This window comes from Python bivittatus, unplaced genomic scaffold (assembly GCF_059951505.1).
Source record: "Python bivittatus isolate LINGU-HERP-01145 unplaced genomic scaffold, Pbiv_v1 ctg000020_np1212, whole genome shotgun sequence".
NCBI classification, from domain to species: Eukaryota; Metazoa; Chordata; class Lepidosauria; order Squamata; family Pythonidae; genus Python; species Python bivittatus.
The window spans coordinates 48,729,730-48,753,832 of record NW_028277030.1 but is presented as its reverse complement, the minus strand read 5'-3'; the positions used below and the strand labels follow the sequence as shown (position 1 = coordinate 48,753,832).

Genomic DNA, 24,103 nt, shown 5'->3' with positions numbered 1-24,103 from the left:
TTTAGTATTTGTTAGCTAATAGTTCAGAAAGAAAGGTATAGATATGAATGTTTTAGAAAGTTTTGTTGTTAAGGTTGGCTGGCATGCTGAGGGCTAATTTGAGATTTTGTAGGTAATTTAGGCCCTCATCAAGCATTCCTTTCACGTAATAAGTTGTATGAGCAAAGAGGGTATGGGCATGCTACCTTCATTCCTCCATAGTTTTCATCATCTTCATATGTAGAAAGGTGAATCTTCACTGGAGAACCTTCTGCAGCCACAGCCTTTCTATATTGTTCCTCATCATGGAAAATCAAGGTTCCAAATTGTTAGCAGAGCCTTCACTGATACTGAAGGTTTTCTGTTGTAGGCAGCCACCTTCCTGCAAGCAAGGCTGACAGAAATTATGGGTGGAGCAGGCATGATCTCTTCTTGTTCCTTTCCTCACAGGTATACCTTACATAATAATACCTGAATAAGATTTTCTGACACTCAGAAATGTGAGATTAGCCAAGATGCTTTCTGAAGCAGCATAATATACTGCAATTACTTTCACATATTTTTGGAAACTTTCTTCATCCCAGATGACTATTCAGGTGTTGAAAGCCTCATTGCTTTGGAAGCAATTCCAGCTTGAAAAGATTTGCTTCGGTATTCATATCAGCATCTCAGTGGGTCTTATTTTCCAAGTTAAAAAACATGTTCCCATACATACCTTATTTAATGAGTAACTTGTTTTTACTTCTGTTACTGTGACTGAACTCAACGTATGAACCTTTTTCTAGGGAGTTATCTTAGGTTTTCCTACTTGCACCTGCTAGACTGTAAAGCTGCTGCCATTTACATGGATAAAGAAAACTTGATTAGACCTCTTGGACTGCTTTTCACTCTTAAATGGATCTATTAAGTTTATTGACTTTTATAGTACTGCTGATGCTACTGAAATCGCTACAAAAGCATTCTAAATATGACACTCTTTGTTTAGACATTCATGTCTTACATGAGATCTGCTGACATCTTGCATTTAAATGCCCATCTATTCACCTCTCTGCTTTGAACCATATTCTTTATTCCAAGCAAGGATTTTGTATTCTTTCATCTTCCTGTTGCTTTGGCACGCATGTAATTTTAACAAGGTTTCTGTTACAGAAGTTCTGTAGAAGTTCTGCCATTTTGATTCATGGATTTTATATGCTTCAGCTGTACATTTGCACTGGATTGTTGACTTTGAGCCTTTGAAAAGCTAGAATAAAGGGGCAAGAATATTAAGCAATTGGACATACCTTGCCACAGAATGGTCTTAAGGCACATGGTGTAGTTCACTGTTGCTGAGATCAAGTGCTTTTGACTCCCTAAGGTCTGTGAACTATAAGAAAATTGCTCTGAGCTCTTTGGAAAGTGATGTAAAACATGTATTTAACATGGGGATGAGGGGCACAGATGGAGGTTCACTGGAATATAGTACCTTAATTAAACTGTTTACATGCTGAAATGTTAAGTCTGTTCTTCTCCTGCACCAGTATTCATAGACAGTTGCTGGTCTTGCAAGTAGAAACCTCCCTATGGGACGGTAAAAGAGTCCTCCTTTGTGCATTATTGCTTTACGTGTCATTTTTCTTGTGAATAGTTGTAGTTTTTGTCCCTTATGAAAATAACGGTGCCTATTTATATTTGGGACAATAGATTTATTTAGGGGCCCTCCCACATTCCAAAATAATTAGTTTGAGAATGTCAAAGTTTGTCTTTAATTGGCAAAACTGGAGCAAAACTGAAAATATGTTCAGAGCAGAACAATAGTCCCAGTGTCATGTGATTCAGATTTTTATTTGGACCTGGAGGGCTTAAGTTGAAACCTTCCAAATTTCTATGGACTTACCATAGTACTTTGGGTCAGTCATCCTCTCACAACCCATCCTACTTCATAGAATCGTTATAGAGATAAAATTAGGGGAACCTCCATGTAAGCCACCCTGAATTTTCAGAAAAAAGGTGGGAGTATAAATGATACAATAGCAAGAAATTGATCCTAAGGTTGCAATTCTAGTATGAACCAAACATTCTGATTTAATTAAAAGTTCAAACATGTGACTTCACATTTCACACACCTGAACATCATAGATTTTACTCAGGTTTATTTAACAAGTTTCCATGCATAAATGAGTTAATTTGAATGACGTGGACAATCTAATGTACAAAGTAGCGCTTTTTTCAGGGATGACAAAGCCTGAAGGGAAGGTGCCATGGATTTAAGGAATTCGCTCAGTGAAGTTAAACTGACTCTTAAATCAGCAGCATCTTCTAGTGCCTTTCTTTCAAGCTAGCAGGAAAGTCCGGAAGTATGCATTTTTGAAGACTCTGCAACCCTGCTGCCTGCTAAAAGGAAGTCTCATTTGAAGCCTGAGTGATCTAAATTGCTGTCTTGATAGACGGAAAGTAGCAATAGATTGAAAGCCCTGAATAAACCAGGTGAACAAAGGTCAGTTATCTATTGAAGTGTTTGTGGATCATTTACCCTTGTTTTACTTCAGGTGTTTGAGCTGTAATCCTTGACTTACAGCAATAATTGAGACCGGAATTTCCATTGCTAAGTACAGTCATAAAGCGAGATGTCATGTGACCTCATTGCTTAGCAATGGCAGTCCCGGTTGCCACCGTCAACCAAGAATCATGGATTGTTAAGTGAGTACCCACCCCATCCAAAACATTCTAGGCTTGGTCCTTCCCAGCCCTCAGCCTCAGTAAGGTAAGGGACTGCCTCCAATTCCCCCCACCCACCTATCTCCCCATCTTTGCCCTTTTGGCTGCCCTGCACCCTGCCTTGTGGGGCAGCAAGAAGCCCCAGAACCACACAGCTCTGGGGCTGCTTGCCACACCCTGGGAAGCCAGAGCCACCCCTGCAGTCATAAGTGCAGGCAGACTGCCAAGTGCCCAAATTTTGATCATGTGACCATGGGGGCACTGCAATACTTGTAACTTTAGGCATGGGTTGTAAGTCCATTCGGTACTGTCATAATTTTGAACAGTCACTGAATAAATAGTCGTAAATTGAGGACTAACTACACAGAGAAATGTAAGCATAAGGTATAGATATAAACCAAATCAACTGTCCAAATTGAGCATTTGTTGCAATTTAGAGCCATCTTGTATGAATAGCTATTTTTAAAATGATACACAAAGTGTCAAAATCTTTTCAAGGAAAAAAATTAAAATTAAGGAAGAGTAGATTAAAGGGAGGTAAATATATTGCCCAAATAACAATGAATATTCAGCATGTGGAAGATTAAATAGAGGCAGATTGAAATATCAGGGTTTTCCTACTATCCTTGGGGGGGAAAAAATAAAGTAGCTAAGATTTGGGGAGGGGATCAAGCTTACAATGATCTGTTCTTTGATGGACTGTACTGAACATCAGTTTTCATTTCTTTTATGCAATTAAGAATAATGACCAGTCAATTCTTTAAATTTATGTGTAATCGCTATATGTGCAGGAATATTAAAGCTGATTTTTGTTGAGACTTCAGTCTCTCTTAAAGCACATCAATAAAAGCCCATAGCCACCTCCTAGAATTAAAGCATCTATGCATTGTATTTGTATCAGGAAAGTATTATCCTTCTTATTTATTTATGCTCATGGTTAAGACAAAAAAATAAGTGATGAAGAGATGGGCTTGAACTGGCATGCCCTGTCTGAAAAATCATAAACTGTATCTTGAGCCAGAAGGTATCAGTTATCTTGCTTCTATACAAGCAAATACTTCTGTGTCTACCTAAGAAAGAAACAAAATCCAGGAAGTCATTTTGTGTCCTTTATTATGGCTGGTATCACAGTAGAAAATATGATTTCTCTTGTAATGATGCCATTGGTATTAATGCCATAGAAAATCTTGTTTCACGGATGAGCTTTCATTCTCACAAGAACATATTAGCAACTACCCCATGTCAGCCTTGCCACGTGATCCGTTTTCTGTTTTGTTGGTTTTATGAATCCCAAAAATTCCAATTCTGATACTGCTCTAATGAAACGAGCACTTGGAGTTCTAGTCAAGGAAACGGCATTTCCATCAAACAAGATAATAAACTTACTATACATACTGAACAAATTTGGGATGGTTTACTGTGCAATTTAACATGTTTATAGATTGCTCATACACACTTCTTTGCAACAGCCATACAATTTTTTATGTATGCTCAACCTACCACATAATATACATCATCAACTATCACAGCAAATTTGGATATCTCTGGAATTTACCTTCAAGAGTAGGTTAAACATTTACTCTATATGGTAAAGCCCTTCCTGTTTGCGTCTACTGCTTAGCATCCTCAATAATCTAAGGTTCCCAGAAAGAAAAAGTGATGTTCATTAATTTCCTCATTAACCTGTTATAGTAGACAGACTAATCTGAAATTCCCTTATTCTGGTGTTTGCCAGTGGGATTCTCAGAATGAGCCTTTACTATTTATGGGAGGTAGTATCTGAAGCCAACTTGCAGAGGTAAAAGGAAGTATGAGAGCCATAGCACTTTTCTTCCCAATGTTATGACCTAAATCAAATATACTTCAGATACAGTTGTTTCGCCTGTGAAAAGTTACTTTCATGTCCTCCGAAATCTGTCTCCAAATTGCATAATAATGTTATAATCTCTGCTGCATATTCAGAAATATGTTCAACTGAATTCAGAGGGGCTAATACACAGGAATTTTGTAGATGAGTTACAAGAAGTTCAATGGGTTTTATTCCTGGGTAAGTAAAAGACTGCAGTTTCACAATCATTTGAATGAAACTGCTGAAATATTAGCAAGCTAATTCCTGATGCTGTTTCTCAGGAACTAACCTCAATTGGCTTACATTTGGAGCTTTTTGGAAGATCACACCTAAATCAGAAAGTCTGGGTGTGCTCTGTTATGCTTATAGAAGTTGGAATTGGAGATTTCTGCAAAATAGAATTGGTGCGTATGAGCTGGAAGAGATATAAGTCGTCTAGTTGAGCACCCTACTCAGTGCAGGAACCCACTACATTATTTTGTCCAGCATCTATTTGAAAACCCTGAGTGAAGAGGGTGTTTATCACTGTTCTCAGCAGGCTATTCCATCACTTAACAACTCTTGCCAGCAAGACTGTCTGAATATTCAGCCTGACTCTTGTCTCTCCTGTATTTTCTTACACGATAAAACATGTCCAGCACCTTTAACTACTTTGCATAGGGCCCTTCAGACCCCTTAACATCCGGATAGATATCTTCTAAACCCACTCCAGTTTTTCCCTGTCTCAGTGCAGTGTCCTGAAATAGATACAGCAATTCAAATGCAGCCTAACCAGTGCAAGTATAAAAGAACTATTATCTTCTGTCATCTGGAGAGAATAATAAATTAATAAAGCCCAAGATTCTATTGTTTTTTTTTTAGTCGCTGCATTACACTGCTTGTGTTCATCTGGAGGTCTGCTGGTAGTCCTAGGCCCTCCTCACACGCATGGCCTTACACTTGTCACAACTGAACATTATCCTTATAGATTTTGCCTAATGTTCAAGTCAGTCAAGGTTATTTTGAATTGTGATTTCATCCTCTAAAACATTAACCAATCCTTAGCTTGGTATAATCTGTAAAATGTTTTACTTCGCTCTTTTTTTTTACAATCTATTGTCAAGGTATTTGTCATAAAGAAACACTGTAGTTTGCAAGTGAATTTTCTTATAAGAGTATCAGAAAAGGATACTGGATAATATCATCTGTCTGGTTTTTGACTGTGGAATCTGTATTTCCAGCTGCAGTTACAACTGTTGAAAAAGCCTAGAGAAATAACACCAGCTTTGTAAAAACATTCAGAAAACATGTACGAAGTTCACACTCTAGCTTATATACTACATTGTCATTGTTAGAGGCACCACCAATACATTCCACTTTTGCCAGTGGAAACACCAAGCACGAAGACAGGGGAGAGTTAATACCTGTATATATTTTAGTGTTTTTTTTAACTAAGACAAATTTGTTGATTAATGGTGTTTCTCAAATATTCCTGTAAATTTCCAGAACAAATCTCACAAGTCACAAAATAGTTGCTATCCTTATTTAAGTGGGTACACACCATAAAGGTGGAACAAAACCAAATAAAAGGAGAGTCCTAAGCAGAGGTAAAAGGTTGGCTTTATTATCCACATTCATTATTTGTCTCAGTTCTTACCCATCTATCCCCAATCCTGCTTTATTCAGAAAACATACCCTTATTGCTATTTGCTAAAGGAATGTAGCATGTCACTGCAGCTATCTCTAACAAAACTCAGACTCTACCCTTTTTTCCCCATAGATAGGAAATTTTTGCAAATTGTGCTTATGCCAAAATCACCACCAATACATCACTTTTGCCAGTGCAAAAAACAAAAAGAAGGAAAAGCTATTACTTCTCTTCCTACCGCAACGTAAGAAAAATAAATTGTTTCTTTTCATTTCTATTGGAATGCTATGAGAAACTATAGAAACTGCTTGCCCAGATTGCAAGGCAGAAAATAAGCTTCCTGTGGATGAAAGAAAATCTCATTTTGCTCCAATGAGTTAGGCTTTTGAAAGACACCACTACTACTTGTAAAAACGTAACAAAAAAAATGTTTTCTCTCCTCTTTTTTCAGTTTTTGTAAAAAGCAGCAACACATTATGGCTGGTGTATTCTGCAAAAGTCCAGTCCATGGGAGGAAAAATCACATGCCCTTCCTTCCACCAAGGAAGTGGAAGAAAAGTAAAGCGGCTCCTCTCTTAGCACTAGCTGGGCCTCACAGCTCCTTCCTTTAAGAACTCAACACAAAGAGCAAGAAATGTAGAGTCTGTTTTCCATCTTTTTGCCAGAAGGAGCAGTGAGCTCTGCTATTGTTTTTGTTCTTCCCAAAGTCCCAGCTTGCAAAACAGAAGGCACATTCTGTTCTGTTTTCCTCCAGAGAATTAAACCTGTTGAGAAAGGAGCATCTCATCTTCCTTGCTGTTTTCTTTAAAACAAACAACAGTGACAAAGTGTAATTTCTCTTCCAATAAGAGAAAATATGACCAAAAATGGGAATTGTGGAAGATGCTTAGCAGATGGGAGATGAGCCTCACTACTAGTGCATGAATTTACTGAATCTTGGTACTAAAAACCTGGAATTGTGATTTAACACAACCTGGAAGAACATGAAGGCACTGCACTGATGTATCTTCTATACTTTTTAATTGACTATACCCCACCCTCCTTATGCTGGTGTATGACCATAGTAAAGATTTGATTTGAAAGCACTGCAGTTTTATACAGTCTCTAGTGGTCAGCATGAATGAAAGGCTTAAAAAGACATTCAGCAGAGTAGTAGGTGTCCACTATGTCACTTTACCTACCTCCAACCAGTCAACCAGGTTAATCAACCTGCCACACTCCAAATGAAGCTTGTATGCTATACAAATATCAGGAGCTGTACTAGAAATGGATCCTGCATCACATTTCAAGGAGTCATCCTGATAAACAAAATTAATAATGGAAAATAGTTAGGCAAGTACCTTTCATTGATACGGTAACGATTCCCTCCTCTCAGCTCTAGCTAGTGTAATGTAAGGCATATGCCTGCCTCTCAGCATCACAGTGATAATGCAGGCATGGTTTGTGCACAGCTGTGTTTAGAATCTTAAAAAATACTGACGTCTGCCCCACATATTATTATAGCAGGCCAGGCAGTTGCAAGTGGAAATATGCCGTTGTTCCAGTTTATGGGGCTATTTTCTTTGGTTTTCTAGTTTTGTTTTGTCTATTCCATTTTATGAGAGCCAGTTTGGTGTAGTGGTTAAGGCATCAGGCTAGGAACTGGGAGACCGTGAGTTCTAGTCCCGCTTAGGCACAAAGCTAGCTGGGTGATCTTGGGCCAGTCACTCTCTCTCAGCCCTAGGAAGGAAGCAATGGCAAACCACTTCTGAAAAATCTTGCCAAGAAAACTGCAGGGACTTGTCCAGGCAGTCTCTGAGAATCAGACCCGATTGAATGAATTAAAAAAAATATATCAATTTTATAACACCAATCTTCTCCCTAGTCCAACTCATTGGAATAGATGCCAGGAAAAATATTTATTTTTTTACAGAGAAGGCAACTATCTCATACAGACAGCCAAGCTAAACTTCATGTATGTGTCAAGTTATTTCCTACTGTCTGGGATGCTCTTGGGGTTGCAAAGCAAGAGTTCCATGGACTGAGCTCTCAGTCAGTGGTCCAGCTATGTTCTCCTGGACTATAACCACCACCACCACCACCATCATCATCCCACTTTTTTTCTGGAGCCACAAGCAACAAGAACAGGGAAGTCAGCATGATTTCTTCACACTTGCTCTAAAGTGTTATTTCAGCAAAAAATCTTGGACATTTCTGCACTACTTTATAGCAATTTCCAAATGTTTTGCCATCTCTGCACTAGTAAAGACATATTTGCATCAGTGTGGTTATAACTCCTTTGTCACATCCCTCTAGTTTTGTTGGCAGCAATACAGAAGTGGGTTGCCACTGCCTTCTTCCAGGATGTCCTTTCCTAGTTTGGCTGCAGTCTAGGAATTTCCTGGCCTTCCATCCAAGTACTGTCAGGTGCAGACTTGCTTAGCTTTTGCAGGGTTCAGCCAAGGTCAGCAGCTGCCACCCGCTGTAGACATCTCTATACTATTTTATCATAATTTCTCAATGATAATATATAGAAATATTTCACAAGTATTCCTTTCTTAATGGCTTAGAAAGTTCCTGCAAAAGTAATGTTATTCTAGTTCAAATAAGTCCCTTTATTTTCTTTATATTTTAAAATGTTATCTTTGCTGTAGATTTTGCTCACGGTCACACTCCTGTATTTTCAGGGGAATGTTAGAATCCAAGACCAGAGTGAGAAGTCAAACAAATTTTTGTGAATATCCTGTTGGGTTACCTATAAGCTCTCCTTGATGGGTGAAGACAAGGAAGTACTTAATATGTTGTCCAGCTGATACAGCTTCAACTACCCATGTGGAGACATGGTAGAATGAGAATGGACAAATTGCTGAATTCTTCAAGAAATGACACTTTCAATAGTTCACTGTGAGGTTCTTGTGTTAATAAATAAACTTTTATCCACAGGAGACACCATATCCATTTCAAAAATCTTGAGAAGGGTTTTTTTGCCCCATCTCTTTGTAGTTAAGAGGTATTTATCACCTATGATATAAACTTTTATCCTAGTTTTATAACTCATGAAAGACCAGACTGAGCAGACCTCAAAGTGAAAAATATTTCATTCATATACTACTGCACAAACGTAACTGAGAAACTACTACTGTTAATACTAAAAGCATCCACATGTGTAAGAAATGTGTCAGATAATATCAGTTCTAGAACTTTTTTTAACCAAATAACTGTATGCTTTATTGTACTATATAAAATCATAATATTATGGAAGAATATATAAATAGCCATACAGATCTTTTAAGTCGCTTTCCCTGGGGATAACTTGTTGGTTTGTATTAAAAGCCATCTTGGTGCAGTGGTTAAGGCAACAAGCTAGAAACTGGAAGACTGTGAGTTCTACTCCTGCTTTAGACATGAAATCAGCTGGGTGACCTTGGGCCAGACCCTCTCTCCCAGTCCTAGGAAGCAAGCAAGGGCAAACCACATCTGAAATATTGCCAAAAAACTGCAGGGACTTGTCCAGGCAGTCACCAGGAGTCAAAACTGACTCAAAGGCACACAAACACTTGATTAAGCACAGTAAATAAAATACAGGGTGGTTTGCAGTTAGGAGAGCTTTAAATTGAATCCTGGGTGGCAGAGGGGTGTGTGCTGAAAACATACCCTGAATAACGGTCCTAGAAACATGTACACTGTAGAAAGTATGAATGTTGTTGGAATGGGGCCTCTTAAACCCCCCCCCAAAAATAATAAGACTGGATTTTAAAGTTCATGGCCTTCATTGTTTACATATTAATGCTCAGAATATGAGAAATAAGATAAGCTTGAACTCTTAGTACTGAAGAGCAAATATGACTTAATAAGTAACACAGAACAAGTGGGATGACTCCCATGATTAAAATATAACTCCTGAAGCATACAATTTGTTCAAAAGGAACAGAAGCAATAGAAAGGGAGGAAGTTTTTCCCTTTTATTTTTGTGAATGTGAATTGTTATAGGTTTTAATTGTATATTTATTTATTGTTTTAACGTGTTGTGAGCCACCCAGAGTACCCCACTGGGGGGAGATGGGCGGGGGACAAATTTAATAAATAAATAAATAAATAAATAAATGAGTTTTCCTGTTTGTTAAAAATATCCATTTTGGCTCAGAAATCCAAATGAATCAACTTGGTATTAATATAGACAACTGGGTTAAAATAAGTGGAGGAACAAGTAAAAGCAATATTGTTGCATGTTTACTATAACTCCCCCAAATGAGAAGTTATGGATGATGCCTTCAAAAGTAAACTACAAATCTTTCAAAGATACAAGAAGTCACATTAATTGGAGAGTGTTATTACTCTGACAAATTCTACCAAGATTAGTCCTTCCAAGAAATTGTCTATGCTAATCAATAGGGAAGACTTAACTAACTGATAAAGTGAAAGTAGGAGGAACATTGGGGGAAAGTAACTGTGAAATGGTAGAGATCTTGATTTTAAAGGAAATAAAAATGAAATTTAGTCAAATGCATTTCTTGGACTTCAAAAGAGCAGATTATAATAAATTCAGAACAATTATATATAGGATCCCATAGCAGGAGAACTAATGGGAATAGGAGAACTTAAGATAGAGATACTAAAAGCACAATTACAAACTATTTCATTGAAGAGAAAAATGAAGGCAAGCAATAGAAGCAATTATATAAAACTGTAAAAACACTTAGTGAAGATCAAAAAACACAAAATGGAAGGAGGGCCAGGCACAAAGGAAGAGTAGAGATAGGTAGCTCAGAACTGTAAAGCTGGCAGCAGTAAAGCAAAAGCTCAGAATGAATTGAGTTAGTAAAGGATGTTTGCTAAAGAATGAAAAAGACTTCGATAGATACAGTACGTTCAACTCAAGAAAGAAGAAAATAATGTAACAGCTGCTTACTGAAGAAGGCAAAATATTAATTAGTAACAAGGCAGACCAACTCCTTTCTTCAACCAAAAAAAAAAAATGTTTACCAGGAAGAGCAGGATGAAAGGGTAGAATTGAAGCTTATGACTGACAGAAACTTGGTAAGGAAATACTTCTTTATTTTCAATTACTTTAAATCTCCAGGAAGAGAACACTTGCATCCTAGGATAAAGAAGGAACTACCTGATATTCTAATTAAAACTGTATGTGTTATCTTTCAGAAAACCAGAACAGGTGAAGTGCCAGATATCTGGAGAAGAGAAAATGTCTCTATCATCAAAAAGACAAAAAAGGGATGTTTAACAAACTGTAGACAAGTCAGTCTGATGCTGCTATTTGAGAAGATTCTAGAGTAACTAAGTAACAGAGGTCACTCTCTAAGCACTTGAACACAGTGAGTTAATTGCAGGACCTCAGCGCTAATTTGTCTAGATGAAACCTTGTTGGATTAATCTTATTTTCTTTAGTAGATTGTGGGAATGCTATGTCTTGATTTCAACAAAGCATTTGATAAAAGTATCCTATGACATGCTGATTAGCCAAACAGCTTTGTGGGCTGGATAGGATGGCAATTCAGTGATTACAGAGCTGGTTCAAATATCATTATCAAATTGGAGAGAGATATTGAGTGGGATGCTATAAAGTTCGGTCCTGGGACCTCTACAACATTTTCATTAATAATTTGGATGAAGAAGCAGAGGGAATGCTTACCAACTTTTCAAACTATATCAAACTGGGTATTAGGTAATACTTTAGAAGTTGTTATTTCTTCTTTGCATTTGTCCCACTTAGTTGCAAGGTCTGCTTGTTTTTGCACTGCACTCACCTGATTCTTACAGCAAAGCTATTGATGCAATGAGGGGATTTATTTATCAATGGCTTGTTGCAAAGCTTGATGCTGATCTGGGCTCAGAGGAAGTGACTAGCCCAAGGTCACACAGCTGGCTTCAATGCGTAAGGAAGGACTAGAACCTGGGTCTCTGTGCTCCTAGTATAACACCTTACCCACTATACCATGCTAGCTTTAATACCTTAGAATAACGAAATAAAATTCAAAGTGATCACTATAGATTGAAGAAATTAAAAAGAAATAAATTTAACATAGACAAGCACAGAGTTCTTTGCTTATGAGACAAAAGTCAAATGCATAGGTTATGGATGTGAGATTATTTTACTTGGCAATGATGCCTGTGAAAAATACCCTTGAATAGCAGTTGACTGCAAACTGACAATGAACTAGCAGTGTGATGAGGCTTCAAAAAAAAAAAAAGTGAATATAATTTTAGGTTACATCACAGAAGTATAATTTCCAAATTACAGGAAGTAATTATTCTATTTTGTTCTGCATTGGTCAGATCTCTTGTGTCCAGTTTTTAGCACCATACTTTAAGAAGGATTCTGAAAAACTGGAAAAGGTTCAGAGAAGGGCAATGAAGATAAGCAGGGGACAAGAAACTAAGACCTATGATGAAAAGAAGGAGCCAGGTATGTTTAGCCTTATGGGAAATATGATAGTATTCATCAAATACATAGAAGATCAAGACCTATTTTATGTCAGTGTGCTTCTGGGTCCAATTCAAGGTGCTGGTTTTGACCTTTAAAGCCCTTCATGGCATGGGGCCAGGTTATCTGAGGGACCACCTCTCCCCGATCACATCAGTCCATCCCATTAGATCTGGCAGGGAAGGTGTGCTACATGTTCCAATGGCCAGGAACTTGCATTTGGTGGGTCCCAGGAGGCGGGCCTTCTCTGCCATTGCTCCCTCCTTTGGAATATTCTCCCCCCAGAAGTGAGGCTTGCCCCTTTCCTGCTGTTGTTTAGGAAGTCCCTCAAGACCTGGTTATGTCATCAGGCCTGGGGGTCTTTGGGAACCAGAGACATTCTTAGATGGCTCCACTGTAATTGATATTTTAAAATTTAAATTTTTTAAACTTTTTGATGATGTTTTATTTTAATAATCACTTTTTATCTTTTATAATGATTGTTTTTATCTATTTGTTGTTTTATTTAATTGTTGTACGCCGCCCAGAATAGCTTTGTGTGAGATGGGCATCTATATAAATGTGATATATAAATAAATAAATAAATAAAATAAAAATGTCAGGATGTTATAATGGATTCTTGCAATGGGTATGGGGTTGCATTAGATAATCTCCAAAGTCCCTTCTAACTCTTACCATCTGTAATTCTGTAATAAAAATCCAAGACTACTACAATCCATAAAAACTCCAATACCAATTCTCATAGTTCATATCATTAATAAACAGGGCCCCTAACTTTAATGCTAATACGAAGTTTCACCCTAATATTAATACCTACATATTACATATGTATAATATGACACAGACACACATACCTCAAACTAATCCCAGTGCAAATTCCCAATCATAATATAAATCTAAGACTATCCCAACCACAAAAACTCATCCCTAATGCTAACCATCCCAGTAAAGTTAACCATACCCTCAGTGAAAGAGATCCTAATGCCAACTTGACCAACACAAATATTTAATGCAACCTCAACTCCAATATGAAATCTCAGACCTGAATTTATAATCCCAATATAAATATATTCCATCATCAAAACACCATGATGAAATCCCAACCCTGGAAGAAAAACTCATGAGGAATGGTTGGAGGCATTCTGTTTGTAAAACTGATTGATCCCCATCTGCATGTATACATACAAACTATTCTCTCTCATATACACAAGTGCACAACTTCGCATACATATCCCCTCTCAGTAAAAACAAGGAGGGGAATGGGATAAGCTGGACTTAAAGGAATGGAAGGCAGGAGAAATAAAATGGGATGGAGACGAGGCAAGGAGAAGAGGTAACAGGGGAGGGGAGGGGAGGGGAGGGGAGGGGAGGGGAGGGGAGGGGAGGGGAGGAAAAAAGTCTGTCCTTCGCCTGCAAAGAGCAAGAGTCTTGTAATGAGGCAGGAGAGCCACTACCATAATTTCTGCCTGCCTAACACTAGAAAAATGTTTGGAACTCATATAGACAGAGGCCAGGTTCTAAGCAAGGATTTCACACCTTTTTCCAGACTTCTCACTCTTAGTGAGATTGAAGTACTGCTTTTCCTTTTTAGCAGTACTGGTCTGCCTCTATTTGGCAAATGTAAAAATTGACATTGTCAGTTCAAGAATAATTGTGGGGGGTGGGGAATCTTACTTTTGGGTAAATATGATATTTAGGAAGTTTGTCTTTCTGGAAAATTTACTGAGAAGGGAATGGAGTGAGAACAATCCAAGAAACATTTTGGAAGAGAGATGAAGCGCTTCACATTGCTTGATGTTGGGTCTTTCAGGAACAAAGGAAATAAAACAACTGTCTGCTGTAAAGGTTATAAAAGCTGGTAAAGTAAATCTCAGAGGAGTGATCATGAGCCTGGATAATTAAATTCCTAGAGTCATCAAAATATTTTAACTGATAATAAACAAATCATATTCATTACAGATTTGGACAGATTTACACATTTTAAACACAACATACGCATTAACATATCAATATACTGTGTTATACCTCAAAACTCTCACTGAGAGTCCAAATTGTCTTTAGCAACATTTCAAGCAGTGGGATGCTATGAGATTTACTCATAACGTTAATCCCAATAAAGAACATTATTTCAAAAAAGGAAACTCCAGAAAAGAGAACACTTGTTAGAGATGAGGCCACAGGCCTATTGTCTCACTCTTATTTCCTACCTTAAGGTAGAAGTATGGATTGTTGAGAGCAGTGTGAAGAGCAGCACGTGGGGTGGCATTCAAATGCTCCCGGAGGGTATTAGCTGCACTGAAGTACATCACCTCATGCAGTGTTTGCATCTCTGCAGGTGCAAGGTAATTCCTAAAATAGCCCACAAAAAATGGTAGAAGGATATTTATTGAATTCAGCTCCTAATTCTATCATCAACCTCAGAAAATAAGCAACATGGATATTTTGCATTATGCTCTGGCATCACGTTAACACCCACTCTTAGCTTTAAGTGCTAATGTTTTTTTTAATTGTAGGCTTCACAGACAACATCACCTCTTTTTCAAAAGACTGTGATATTGAATTTTATGCACACCATTGGCAATTTCAGGTTACAGAAAGTTTCACCAATAACTGATAAAATCATTTAGTGATACTAAGGTCTGCCACATGTAGCCCATTTTCACTATACTCTCTTCAGATTTTAATTTTATTATTCATTTGGAGCAACTGCACATCGGATCAGGTTTTTAAAAACTGATTTCACTCCAAAATCAGATTAATAATGAGCTTTTTTTGGCCTGCAGAATCCTGCAATATATTATTAAATTCCACTTATTTCCTCGGCTTGTGTTCTTTTTGTTCAGTCTTTTCAATGTTTCCTTTTGCTCAGATTATAATATTCTTCTTAAAGATATATATTTATCCTAGCAGACTGTTCATGAGTCAAAGGCAGGCTGGAAAAAAGTCACACTTGCAAACTATTCAGCCATAGTTGAGAGTTACTACAATCTACATCTTTTTTACTTCTACCATTTGTCATGATTCCTTATCTATTAACCAAAATTAAAATGGGTTTACATTGTGCTAAAAATAATGTGTCCAGATAGTCTATACAAGGCAGGGTACAGTTTTAAGACCACCTTAAAATACATTGTAAGAATTACATATATAGCAATTATATATGTAACTATAGCAATTCACTAAAAATATTGTTACAACCTCATCATCCCCAACAACTGTGGTTCTCATAAAAAAAAAAAAAAGTCTCCAAAGTACTGAGGAGATGTAATTCCATAAATGCAAAGTTAGCACTGAAAAGGCTATCTATATTATCATCAAATTAGTATTGTTAACAACAAGGCAAAATATGGAGCAAGGAGACTGTTTGCAGCTCTGAAATCCTTGGGTCTCCTTCCTCAGTCCTCCAAAATTTACCACCAAATTATAAAGTTTAATATGACAGAAGTGGAAAATTATTAAAAACATAAGGAATAATCATCTAACTGCATATGATTAATTTAATGTTGAATTACATTTAAGTGTTAATTAAATTAAAATCAAATATATTGTTTGCCTTTTGTCCTGCCCATTTCTTTGTCCTAGTTGCTTTATTTGGACTGCAATCCCCTCCATGCCACTTAAATTTAAAAGGCAACCTTTATCCTAAAAATACAAAAAATCTCTGTGTGGGGTCAGAAGCTGAATTCACCAGCTGTATAGTCTCGCCTGGCGGCAGACATCCAATTTGGTCCCAAACATTTTTTGGCAGGGTTGGGCAATCTGCAGCCCCTAAACCCTCCGTTTCTGTGCATCCCACTGGGACTACCTAATTTTGGTATACTGCCATGCTGCCATGCTGAAGTAGGAATCTAACAATCTAACAAAAAAGCTCAACACAGTTAAAACAACAAAGAAGGATCCTATTCCTCCCCTCCCCCCAGTCAATCCATCAGCCAAGTCCATAAGGGGAGGAATGAGAAAAGGGAGGAGATAAGGTTTATTCTCCATCTAATAAACCACAACTCATCAAATTCAAACAGAGCCTTTTCCTACCAATGAATTTATTATGTAAAATGGTGCAACAATTTCACCATTAGTTATGCTTTGACTATTTTGTAGTACAGACACAGGCAAACAGTAGCCCTTACCAACTTATTTGTAGGCCCAAACGTGTGGAATTGAAACTGAAATTTGTGGACCTTCTTTTTTTTTTCATTGGAGGGGGTTAAACAGACAAGATGGATTTTTCTAGCCCATACAAGAAAGCAATGCTCACCTCACAAGGCCATCTATAAACTCAACAATTTCAAAACGGAGCATTTCAAATTTTGTTAGTTTCTTCGTTCTCCTTGACTCTTTCATCTCCAACAAAGTCTACAACACAGACAAAGCAATACCAATCATCCCCACAGGTATTTCCAAATTATTACTAATTAACAGGATTTGTTGTGGTGCAGCCAAATCCCCTAGTGTGTCCTTTGAATTGCTTCTTCAATCGTTTAAGGAATAAATCTGTGCCTTAAATTGGAACCAATTGTTCTTTTGCAACTACTGACCATACCAGAAATGCAAAGATACTTTTAAAAAGCTAGAAATGATTAAGGTATTAAATTACGACCTGGAAGACTTAGGTTCAAGTCCATCTCTAGCCATGGAAGCTTGCTGAGTGACTCTGGGCCAGTTACTATTTCTCAATCGAAACTATTGCAAAGGGTGGTTGTTGTGGGAAAAACTGGAGCAGGAGGTGCCGTATAAGGTACCTTGAGCTCCTGGAGGAAAGGTGGGACATAAATCTAACAAAAGCAAACAGAACTATAGAAATACTAGATGACTCTTAGTTATTAAGCTGTATCTATTGGTTACATAATTCTTTTACAACAAGAGCAAATACAATACAGTGATCTAAGCAACCATTTCAATTTAAATTTGGTTTTCATTTGCTTTACTGAACACCACCATAGTTGGCCAGTGAGGCAAAGGGCAATCTCTCCACTGACAGCTACATGATTACAGAGGAATTGGAGCTGCTACCATTGTTCTTACTATTTCTCTGTGGCAGACTTATGCGCACTGAAGTATAATCAGAGAATCTGATAAATAAGAACAGTGTAATTAATACACACATATGTACACACTTCATCAATGTCCTCCTTTCCTTTTTGTAAATCAGGTAAGGAATAATGAAATGGGGCAGAAAGAGGTGGAGAGGGAGACAGAAAGACAGAAATGATTGTGCAAAATAAAATTGAACCTTTGATCTCAGAATTAGCCAACTTGTACATTTCTACATATGTAATAACATATGGGTGTTAAGATAATTCAGAAATACTGAACAGGCATGGTAAAGAACAACTAATAAATACTGTCTAAGGAAGCATCTCTTCCCACATTGGGATACATTAAAATCCCAAAATTGCATTTGGTTCATGCTGAAATGTCTTTCTTTGATTAGTTTTGATTCCAGAGGGCTTACTATACATGCCAGTCAACTGATTAGTAATATTAGAAATACAAAGTCAACAGTTAAATATTCTGACCTTTTGAAGATGATACAGATCTGTTTTCTTCTGAAGCTCTTCTAGTGAGGATATGGATTTCTTTTGATCATCACTGGCTTCTGCGATTTGTATAAGAAAAACAGCAAGTATAATTACCTTCCATAAATGTTGCACAGAGAAAATAGAAAGCTCTGTGCACTAAATGAAAAACAGGTGTAACACATGCTCAGCAGCCCCCCCCCCGCTCTTTCAGAGGACTGGGGGAACTTCCAGAAGAGCACTGAAGGTGACACTGGAGATGGCAATGGAAATCAAAGAACACCACTGAGATCTAGGATTCAGTAGGTAATCCATGCACATAAATGCAAATACATCAAAAACAGTATGTTTTGAGAAACTTTTGATATCTTCTACCCCTCCTCTCCCTCAGCTTCCTACAATCAAACAGGACAAGATTAAGGATTTGCTCAAAGAAAAATAAGAGATAAAATGAAGCAACACTGTGAAATCCCTCTGCAACACTTAATCCCGTATTAAGCCTTGCTGGGCACATTCTCAGAAATTACAAAAGTCAGTTCAAACACCTTCCGGGGAGCTTTAGTTATTGTTTTTAACATATACAGAGACTTCCTCCTCCACTATCCATATGTGCATATTCAAATAATCTGCACTGCTTAACACAATACATTCTAACTGAATTAACATAAACACAAATACAATACTCAAATACAGCTCTCTGATTTATATGTGCATGATTTCTATTTCTGATTATGTTTTGTCCCTCAGATACCCATATTTGTAATTTTAACTATCTATATATCTCCAACTATGAGGTTTTTAAAATTATACTCCTTACTTTAAAAAAAAATGTATTTATTGACTGCCTAATTCATGTAATCTTCCCGAAATCTTTATTTCTTACAACTCAAAGAATCCATTCTTCTGGGATGTGCAGTGCTCTTAACAGACAGAAAAGAGCCACTGGAGAATCTACAATTCAGCTTTATCTCTGGCTTCTGAGCTGGCCGAATAAAAAACGGGGTAAGGTTTTCAAAGGAAGAAGGAAAAGGCAAGGAAGGTTGTGGATGCCTTCTCAGTTGATCCCCACCTTTGTGTTCCCTAACACACTAGAACAAGGCAAACATGAGTTTGGGAATCCTCACATTTGCTTTATAAGGTGTAATTCATACTGCAAACAATTCCCTTAGATTTGCCCGGAAGTATAATGATAGTCACAAAATTACACAGAGTCAGAGCTGGAAGGGTCCTTGTAGGGTTTGAAGCTATTTGCCCCCTCCCCCCACTTTGCACTTGAACCCAAATAAGAGCCCAACAAACATCTACCCAGTCTTTGTCTGAAGATGCCCAGTGAAGGAGAGACCACCACTTCACTAGATAACTGCTTCCACCGCTGAAATGCTGTTATCATTAGGAAATATTTCCTTACATTCTGCTGCAATCTGCCTTTCAATTTAAATCCTTTTACTTCAACTTCTAATCTGGCACTCAAAACATTTCAGTTTTGTAGGCAGAGTAAGTTTTTACCCTGAGCTGACCAATAACAGCAAAAACAAAGCAACTATTTAGCTAAACCCTGTTGTGCACCTCAAAAAAAAAAAAGATACTTTAAAATGCAATACATTACACATATTGAAGAAAAGAAATAAGATTGTCTTATTTCAACACTCAAGCTATTAGATTAAATTCAATATTAACAAGTGGACTTCTTTCTTACAACTCAGTAGCCTGAAAAATCTTAAGGAACCAGCCAATAATTTATTCTCATAAAAGCATTTCTTTTTATTCTAATTTTCTAAGCTGATACATCTCTTCAGGGAGTATGGCTATAGAAAATAACAATGGAATTAAAATGTCTAACAAAACTTCAGTACCTTCAAGATTTCTAAGTAGATCCACGTATTCCTCCAATTTTTCTAAAGGCTTTCTAAGACACTTTGCAGAAGAGGATATAAGAATCTCCACACATTTTTCAAGAATGGCCACCAACTCATCCTTGGCCAACATCCTAAAAAAAAAAAAGAAGAAACCAAGAATATGAACAATTTACCATAGGAAAAAAGTGTACTGAGACAAGTGCAGGCAAGTGTACAACAGAAGGTAAGGTCTCCCTCAAACTGAGCTTGATGACTGGCGACTGCATGGATATATCCATGAAACTGTCTTAACGATATGGAAATAATCAGCCATCTTCTTCCATGTTTTTTCGATTTCCTGATCTAGCCTACACTCCTGGAATTTCCTAGTGGCATCCCATTCAAACACTAACCAAATCTAACCTTGTTTAGCATTTCAAGATCAGCCTAGGCTAGGTGCTGCTATCTAACAAGGCCAAATGTACAGTACAAATTGTAGAAGAGGGTATGTTTTGTACAGTATATTTACCTACCTTCTGAAAAGATAAAACTCTTATTTAGCATTATATCTATGCAACAAAGCAAAAATTGATAAACCCTGATAAATATTATCAAGACAAAGCAAGATGTAGGTTAACTCCTTATTAGCTGCAGTGTGAACACAAAACAAACTACGTATATACTATAGAATAATTATTCAAAAATAAATACTGTTACAAAAGATAAGCATCCACAAAATATCCAACTGAAATATAGTTTCCACAACAGGATCATTTATGACTGGAATGCAACTACTTGAGTAATCAATTACTCATGCATTTTTCCTGGATCTGTAAAATGAATGTAATATAAAGGCCTGACATTTCTACATGGAGACATCACTTGACTACTTTTAAATGTATCCTATTTAAGTAGTATTAAGTCAATGACATCAGCTAGCAGCATGTTTCAGGAAGTCCTCATCTTTGAACTCAGTTTTTCAAAGTGATGCTGACAATGGAACGAGAAGCTAAAAAGCCATCAAGTATAACAGCTCTTTGAAGTCTGGTCATCCATGGGGCTTGTTTGATCAGCCCATCCCAGGGAACTGATGAACCCAAAAGGGTTTCAGAAGGCACTTGGGGTTATTCCAGAGGCTCTTATGCAAAGTCTGGATGAGGCCTTGGTCACGTCCTGGAATGAGCATGCAATGAAGGCCTTGGACTAGATCATGCCTGTGCAGACTCTCTGTGATTGCAGATCTTGTAGAGCTCTCTAGTTTACAGAGCAGATCCAGAAGATGAAGTGATGCAAGAGACACCTGGAGATTCCATGTGGTTGGGTTCAAGCAGTGGTTAATGTCTTTTTGTGGGAGGAGGTGGTTCTGCCTGCCTTGAATGAAGCCGTGGTGTGCCCCCTTCTCAAGAGGCCATTCTTGGACCCAAACTTTCATCCAGTCTCCAACCTTTCCTTTTTAGGGAAGGTTGTAGAGAAGGTGGTCGACTTCCAGCTTCGGAGGGCCCTGGATGAAACAGATTAACTGGACTTTTTTCAATCAGGATTCAGACTGGGTTACAGTACTAAGCATTTTGAAAGCTTTGGGATGGGGGTGGTACATGCATCCTGGCTCTCCTGGATCTCTCGGCAGCTTTTGATACCATCAACCATGTATCCTTCTGGACCAACTCCTGGGGTTAGGAGTAGGGGGGAGGGGTGCTATTTTGCAGTAGTTGTCCTTCCTCCATGCTGGTTCCAGTTGGTGTTGGGGAGGTGGGGGAAAGGTCCACCCTTAGGCTTCTTTTATGTGCAGTGCCTCAGGGCTCTGGTCTCTCCCCAGTATTTAATATCTACATGAGGCCGCTGGGTGAAGCCATTCAGTGGCTTGAGATGTAGTGTCATCAGTATGTGAATGATACCCAGTTATACATCTCCATCCCACATTGGGTTGGTGATGCTGTTTAGGTGCTTACCCAGGGCTTGGAGTCTATGACAGTCTGTATGGGGAAGAATCAACTTAGACTCAATCCTGGCAAGAGAGAGTGGATTTTGGTTTTTGGCCCCTTGGGATCTGGTGAGTTGCCATCTTTGACTCTCAATGAGATAGCACTCAAGGCGATGCACAATTTTGAGATCCTGCTGGACTCGTGGCTCCTTCTCAAGGAGCAGGTGGCAACTGTGGCCAGAGAGGCCTTTGCACAGATTTGGCTGGTGTGCCAATTGCACCATTTTCTGGACTGGGAGGACTTGTTCCCTATCACTCATGCCTTGGTCACCTCTCAGTGGATTACTGCAATGTACTTTACATGGGGCTGCCCTTGAAGATCATCTGAAAGTTATAAGTGGTCCAACATGCAGCAGTGAATGCAGTTTTGGGCATTTCACTCTTTGTCTGTGTTCAGCTGCTGCTGCATGAGGTGCACTAATTTCCAGTGGTTTTCTAGGTACAATTCAAGGCACCAGTTATCTTTTTAGCCCTAAAGCATGGGGACAAGTTATCCTCTCTCTGAGGGTATTCGCTCATCCTATCAGATCAGATAGGGTAGGCATGCTCTAAATCCTTTCCCTTAAATGTTGTCATCTGATGGCACCTCAAAGACCCATCTTTTCCGTGGCTGCCCCAATCCTTGGGAACAGCTTTCCCTCTGAGATTCAGAGGGCCCCCGCACTATTAGCCTTCCAGAGGGCTGGAAAACCTGGGTCTTTGCCTAGGCTTTGGGCTAGGATTGGGATCCCTGGTTGGGATACATGGTGTTGTTGTGGGGTGGAGTTTGGTCTGTTTTATTTATCCCATTTTTATTTAATATTATTGTGAGCTGCCTAGGATTATCTTATATAAGATAGGCAGCCATTTAAGTTTTCTAAATAAATAAATATATCATCTTAAACAATAGCATGTTTAATACTGATGTTAAATTGGATCATAACTATCAAGTATCATATGAACTCAATGAATTGAATTATATGTGTGCTGTAGTAGTATAATGCAAAATGTGGTCTTAATTCAAGTGCAAGAAAACATAGTACTTGAAAGACATTACATTTTAGGAGAGAACATGAATATGTATTGATGCAAAAATAAATGAAACCCTTCATAAGATACATTTATTTGCAGAACTTCAACAGTGTAATTTTAAATCTGTTTTCCAAATGAAACATAGTCATGTAATATATCAGAATATACTTTAAGTGCATGTGGCATCAGTATAACTTAGTTATTCCCTTATTTTCATATTTAAAAAAATTAAAAGACAAAAGAATGACACCCTGAAGTCTTTTTCATCTGGATTCACACTTCCTTTCCTCCCCCTGCCCCCAAGTTGTCAGAATTTGCCAAGATAGAATGTAAATAATTGCAATAAAATTAAAACGAAGAGAAATGAAATGAAATAAACCTTTAAAATCCCTAAACAGAAAGCTTTAGAAATACTGCATATGTTCAGAGATGTATAAATGAAATCATGTTTGAACAATTAGGTTTTGCTGAATTTTTCATTCTCTACAATCCCCTGTGCATGACCTCCAAGCCACCTCTCACGGTCAGGGGTAAACTTGGAAATACTAATTGGAGGGCCTCAGTTGGTGCAGAAATGGGAAAATTGGCAAATGTGAAAAAGGCATCATTGCAGAAGCATAAATATTTTTCTCTATGCAAAATATTCCTGGATCCAAGCCACAATATTTCAAACCTTCTTATTCATACTTGAATGAAATCTCTACTTAGTTACACTTCTAGATAATTTTTATAAAACTCTGTTGAGCAAGAAAGTCCCTGTCCATAGGATTATGATATGATTAACATAATCCAAAATGAAAAGAAAAATAACTGGAGGGGGAGGGAAGAAGCAATTCCTGAAATCACATTTATCTATCTATCACATTTATCTATCTATCACATTTATCTATCTATCACATTTATCTATCACATTTATCTATCACATTTATCTATCTATCTATCTATCTATCTATCTATCTATCTATCTATCTATCTACCTACCCACCTACCCACCTACCCACCTACCTATCAAATTTATATAGCTGCCCATCTCACAAGTGTGACTCTCATCTCAGCATTACCATCTTGTCCTATCAGATATGCCTCCCAATCTTTGAGAGCACACAAATGAACACATCTCAATATTAGTTATAGAAATAATCATAATGTCTAACAAGGTGGGACAATATACACACATGTGCATATAGGAC

At 37.8% G+C, this 24,103-nt stretch overlaps 1 protein-coding gene across 3 annotated transcripts in view; it reads right to left on the bottom strand.

Annotated features, from left to right (window-relative positions):
- Positions 1-3,771: 3,771 nt before the first annotated feature.
- Positions 3,772-24,103, bottom strand: part of ORC3 (origin recognition complex subunit 3) — a 65,941-nt gene continuing 45,609 nt past the window's right edge. For 2 of the 3 annotated variants that reach the window (XM_088138273.1, XM_088138280.1), the window contains exons 14-20: positions 19,940-20,073; positions 18,087-18,166; positions 16,826-16,923; positions 14,778-14,919; positions 7,334-7,450; positions 5,697-5,770; positions 3,772-4,007 (exon numbers count right to left, since the gene is read on the bottom strand). In XM_088138273.1, the coding sequence (XP_087994399.1) occupies positions 3,902-4,007; positions 5,697-5,770; positions 7,334-7,450; positions 14,778-14,919; positions 16,826-16,923; positions 18,087-18,166; positions 19,940-20,073 (751 nt within the window). In that variant the 3' untranslated portion in view covers positions 3,772-3,901. The remainder of the gene's footprint in view (positions 4,008-5,696; positions 5,771-7,333; positions 7,451-14,777; positions 14,920-16,825; positions 16,924-18,086; positions 18,167-19,939; positions 20,074-24,103) is intronic. The other variant, XM_088138290.1, reaches the window with a different exon arrangement.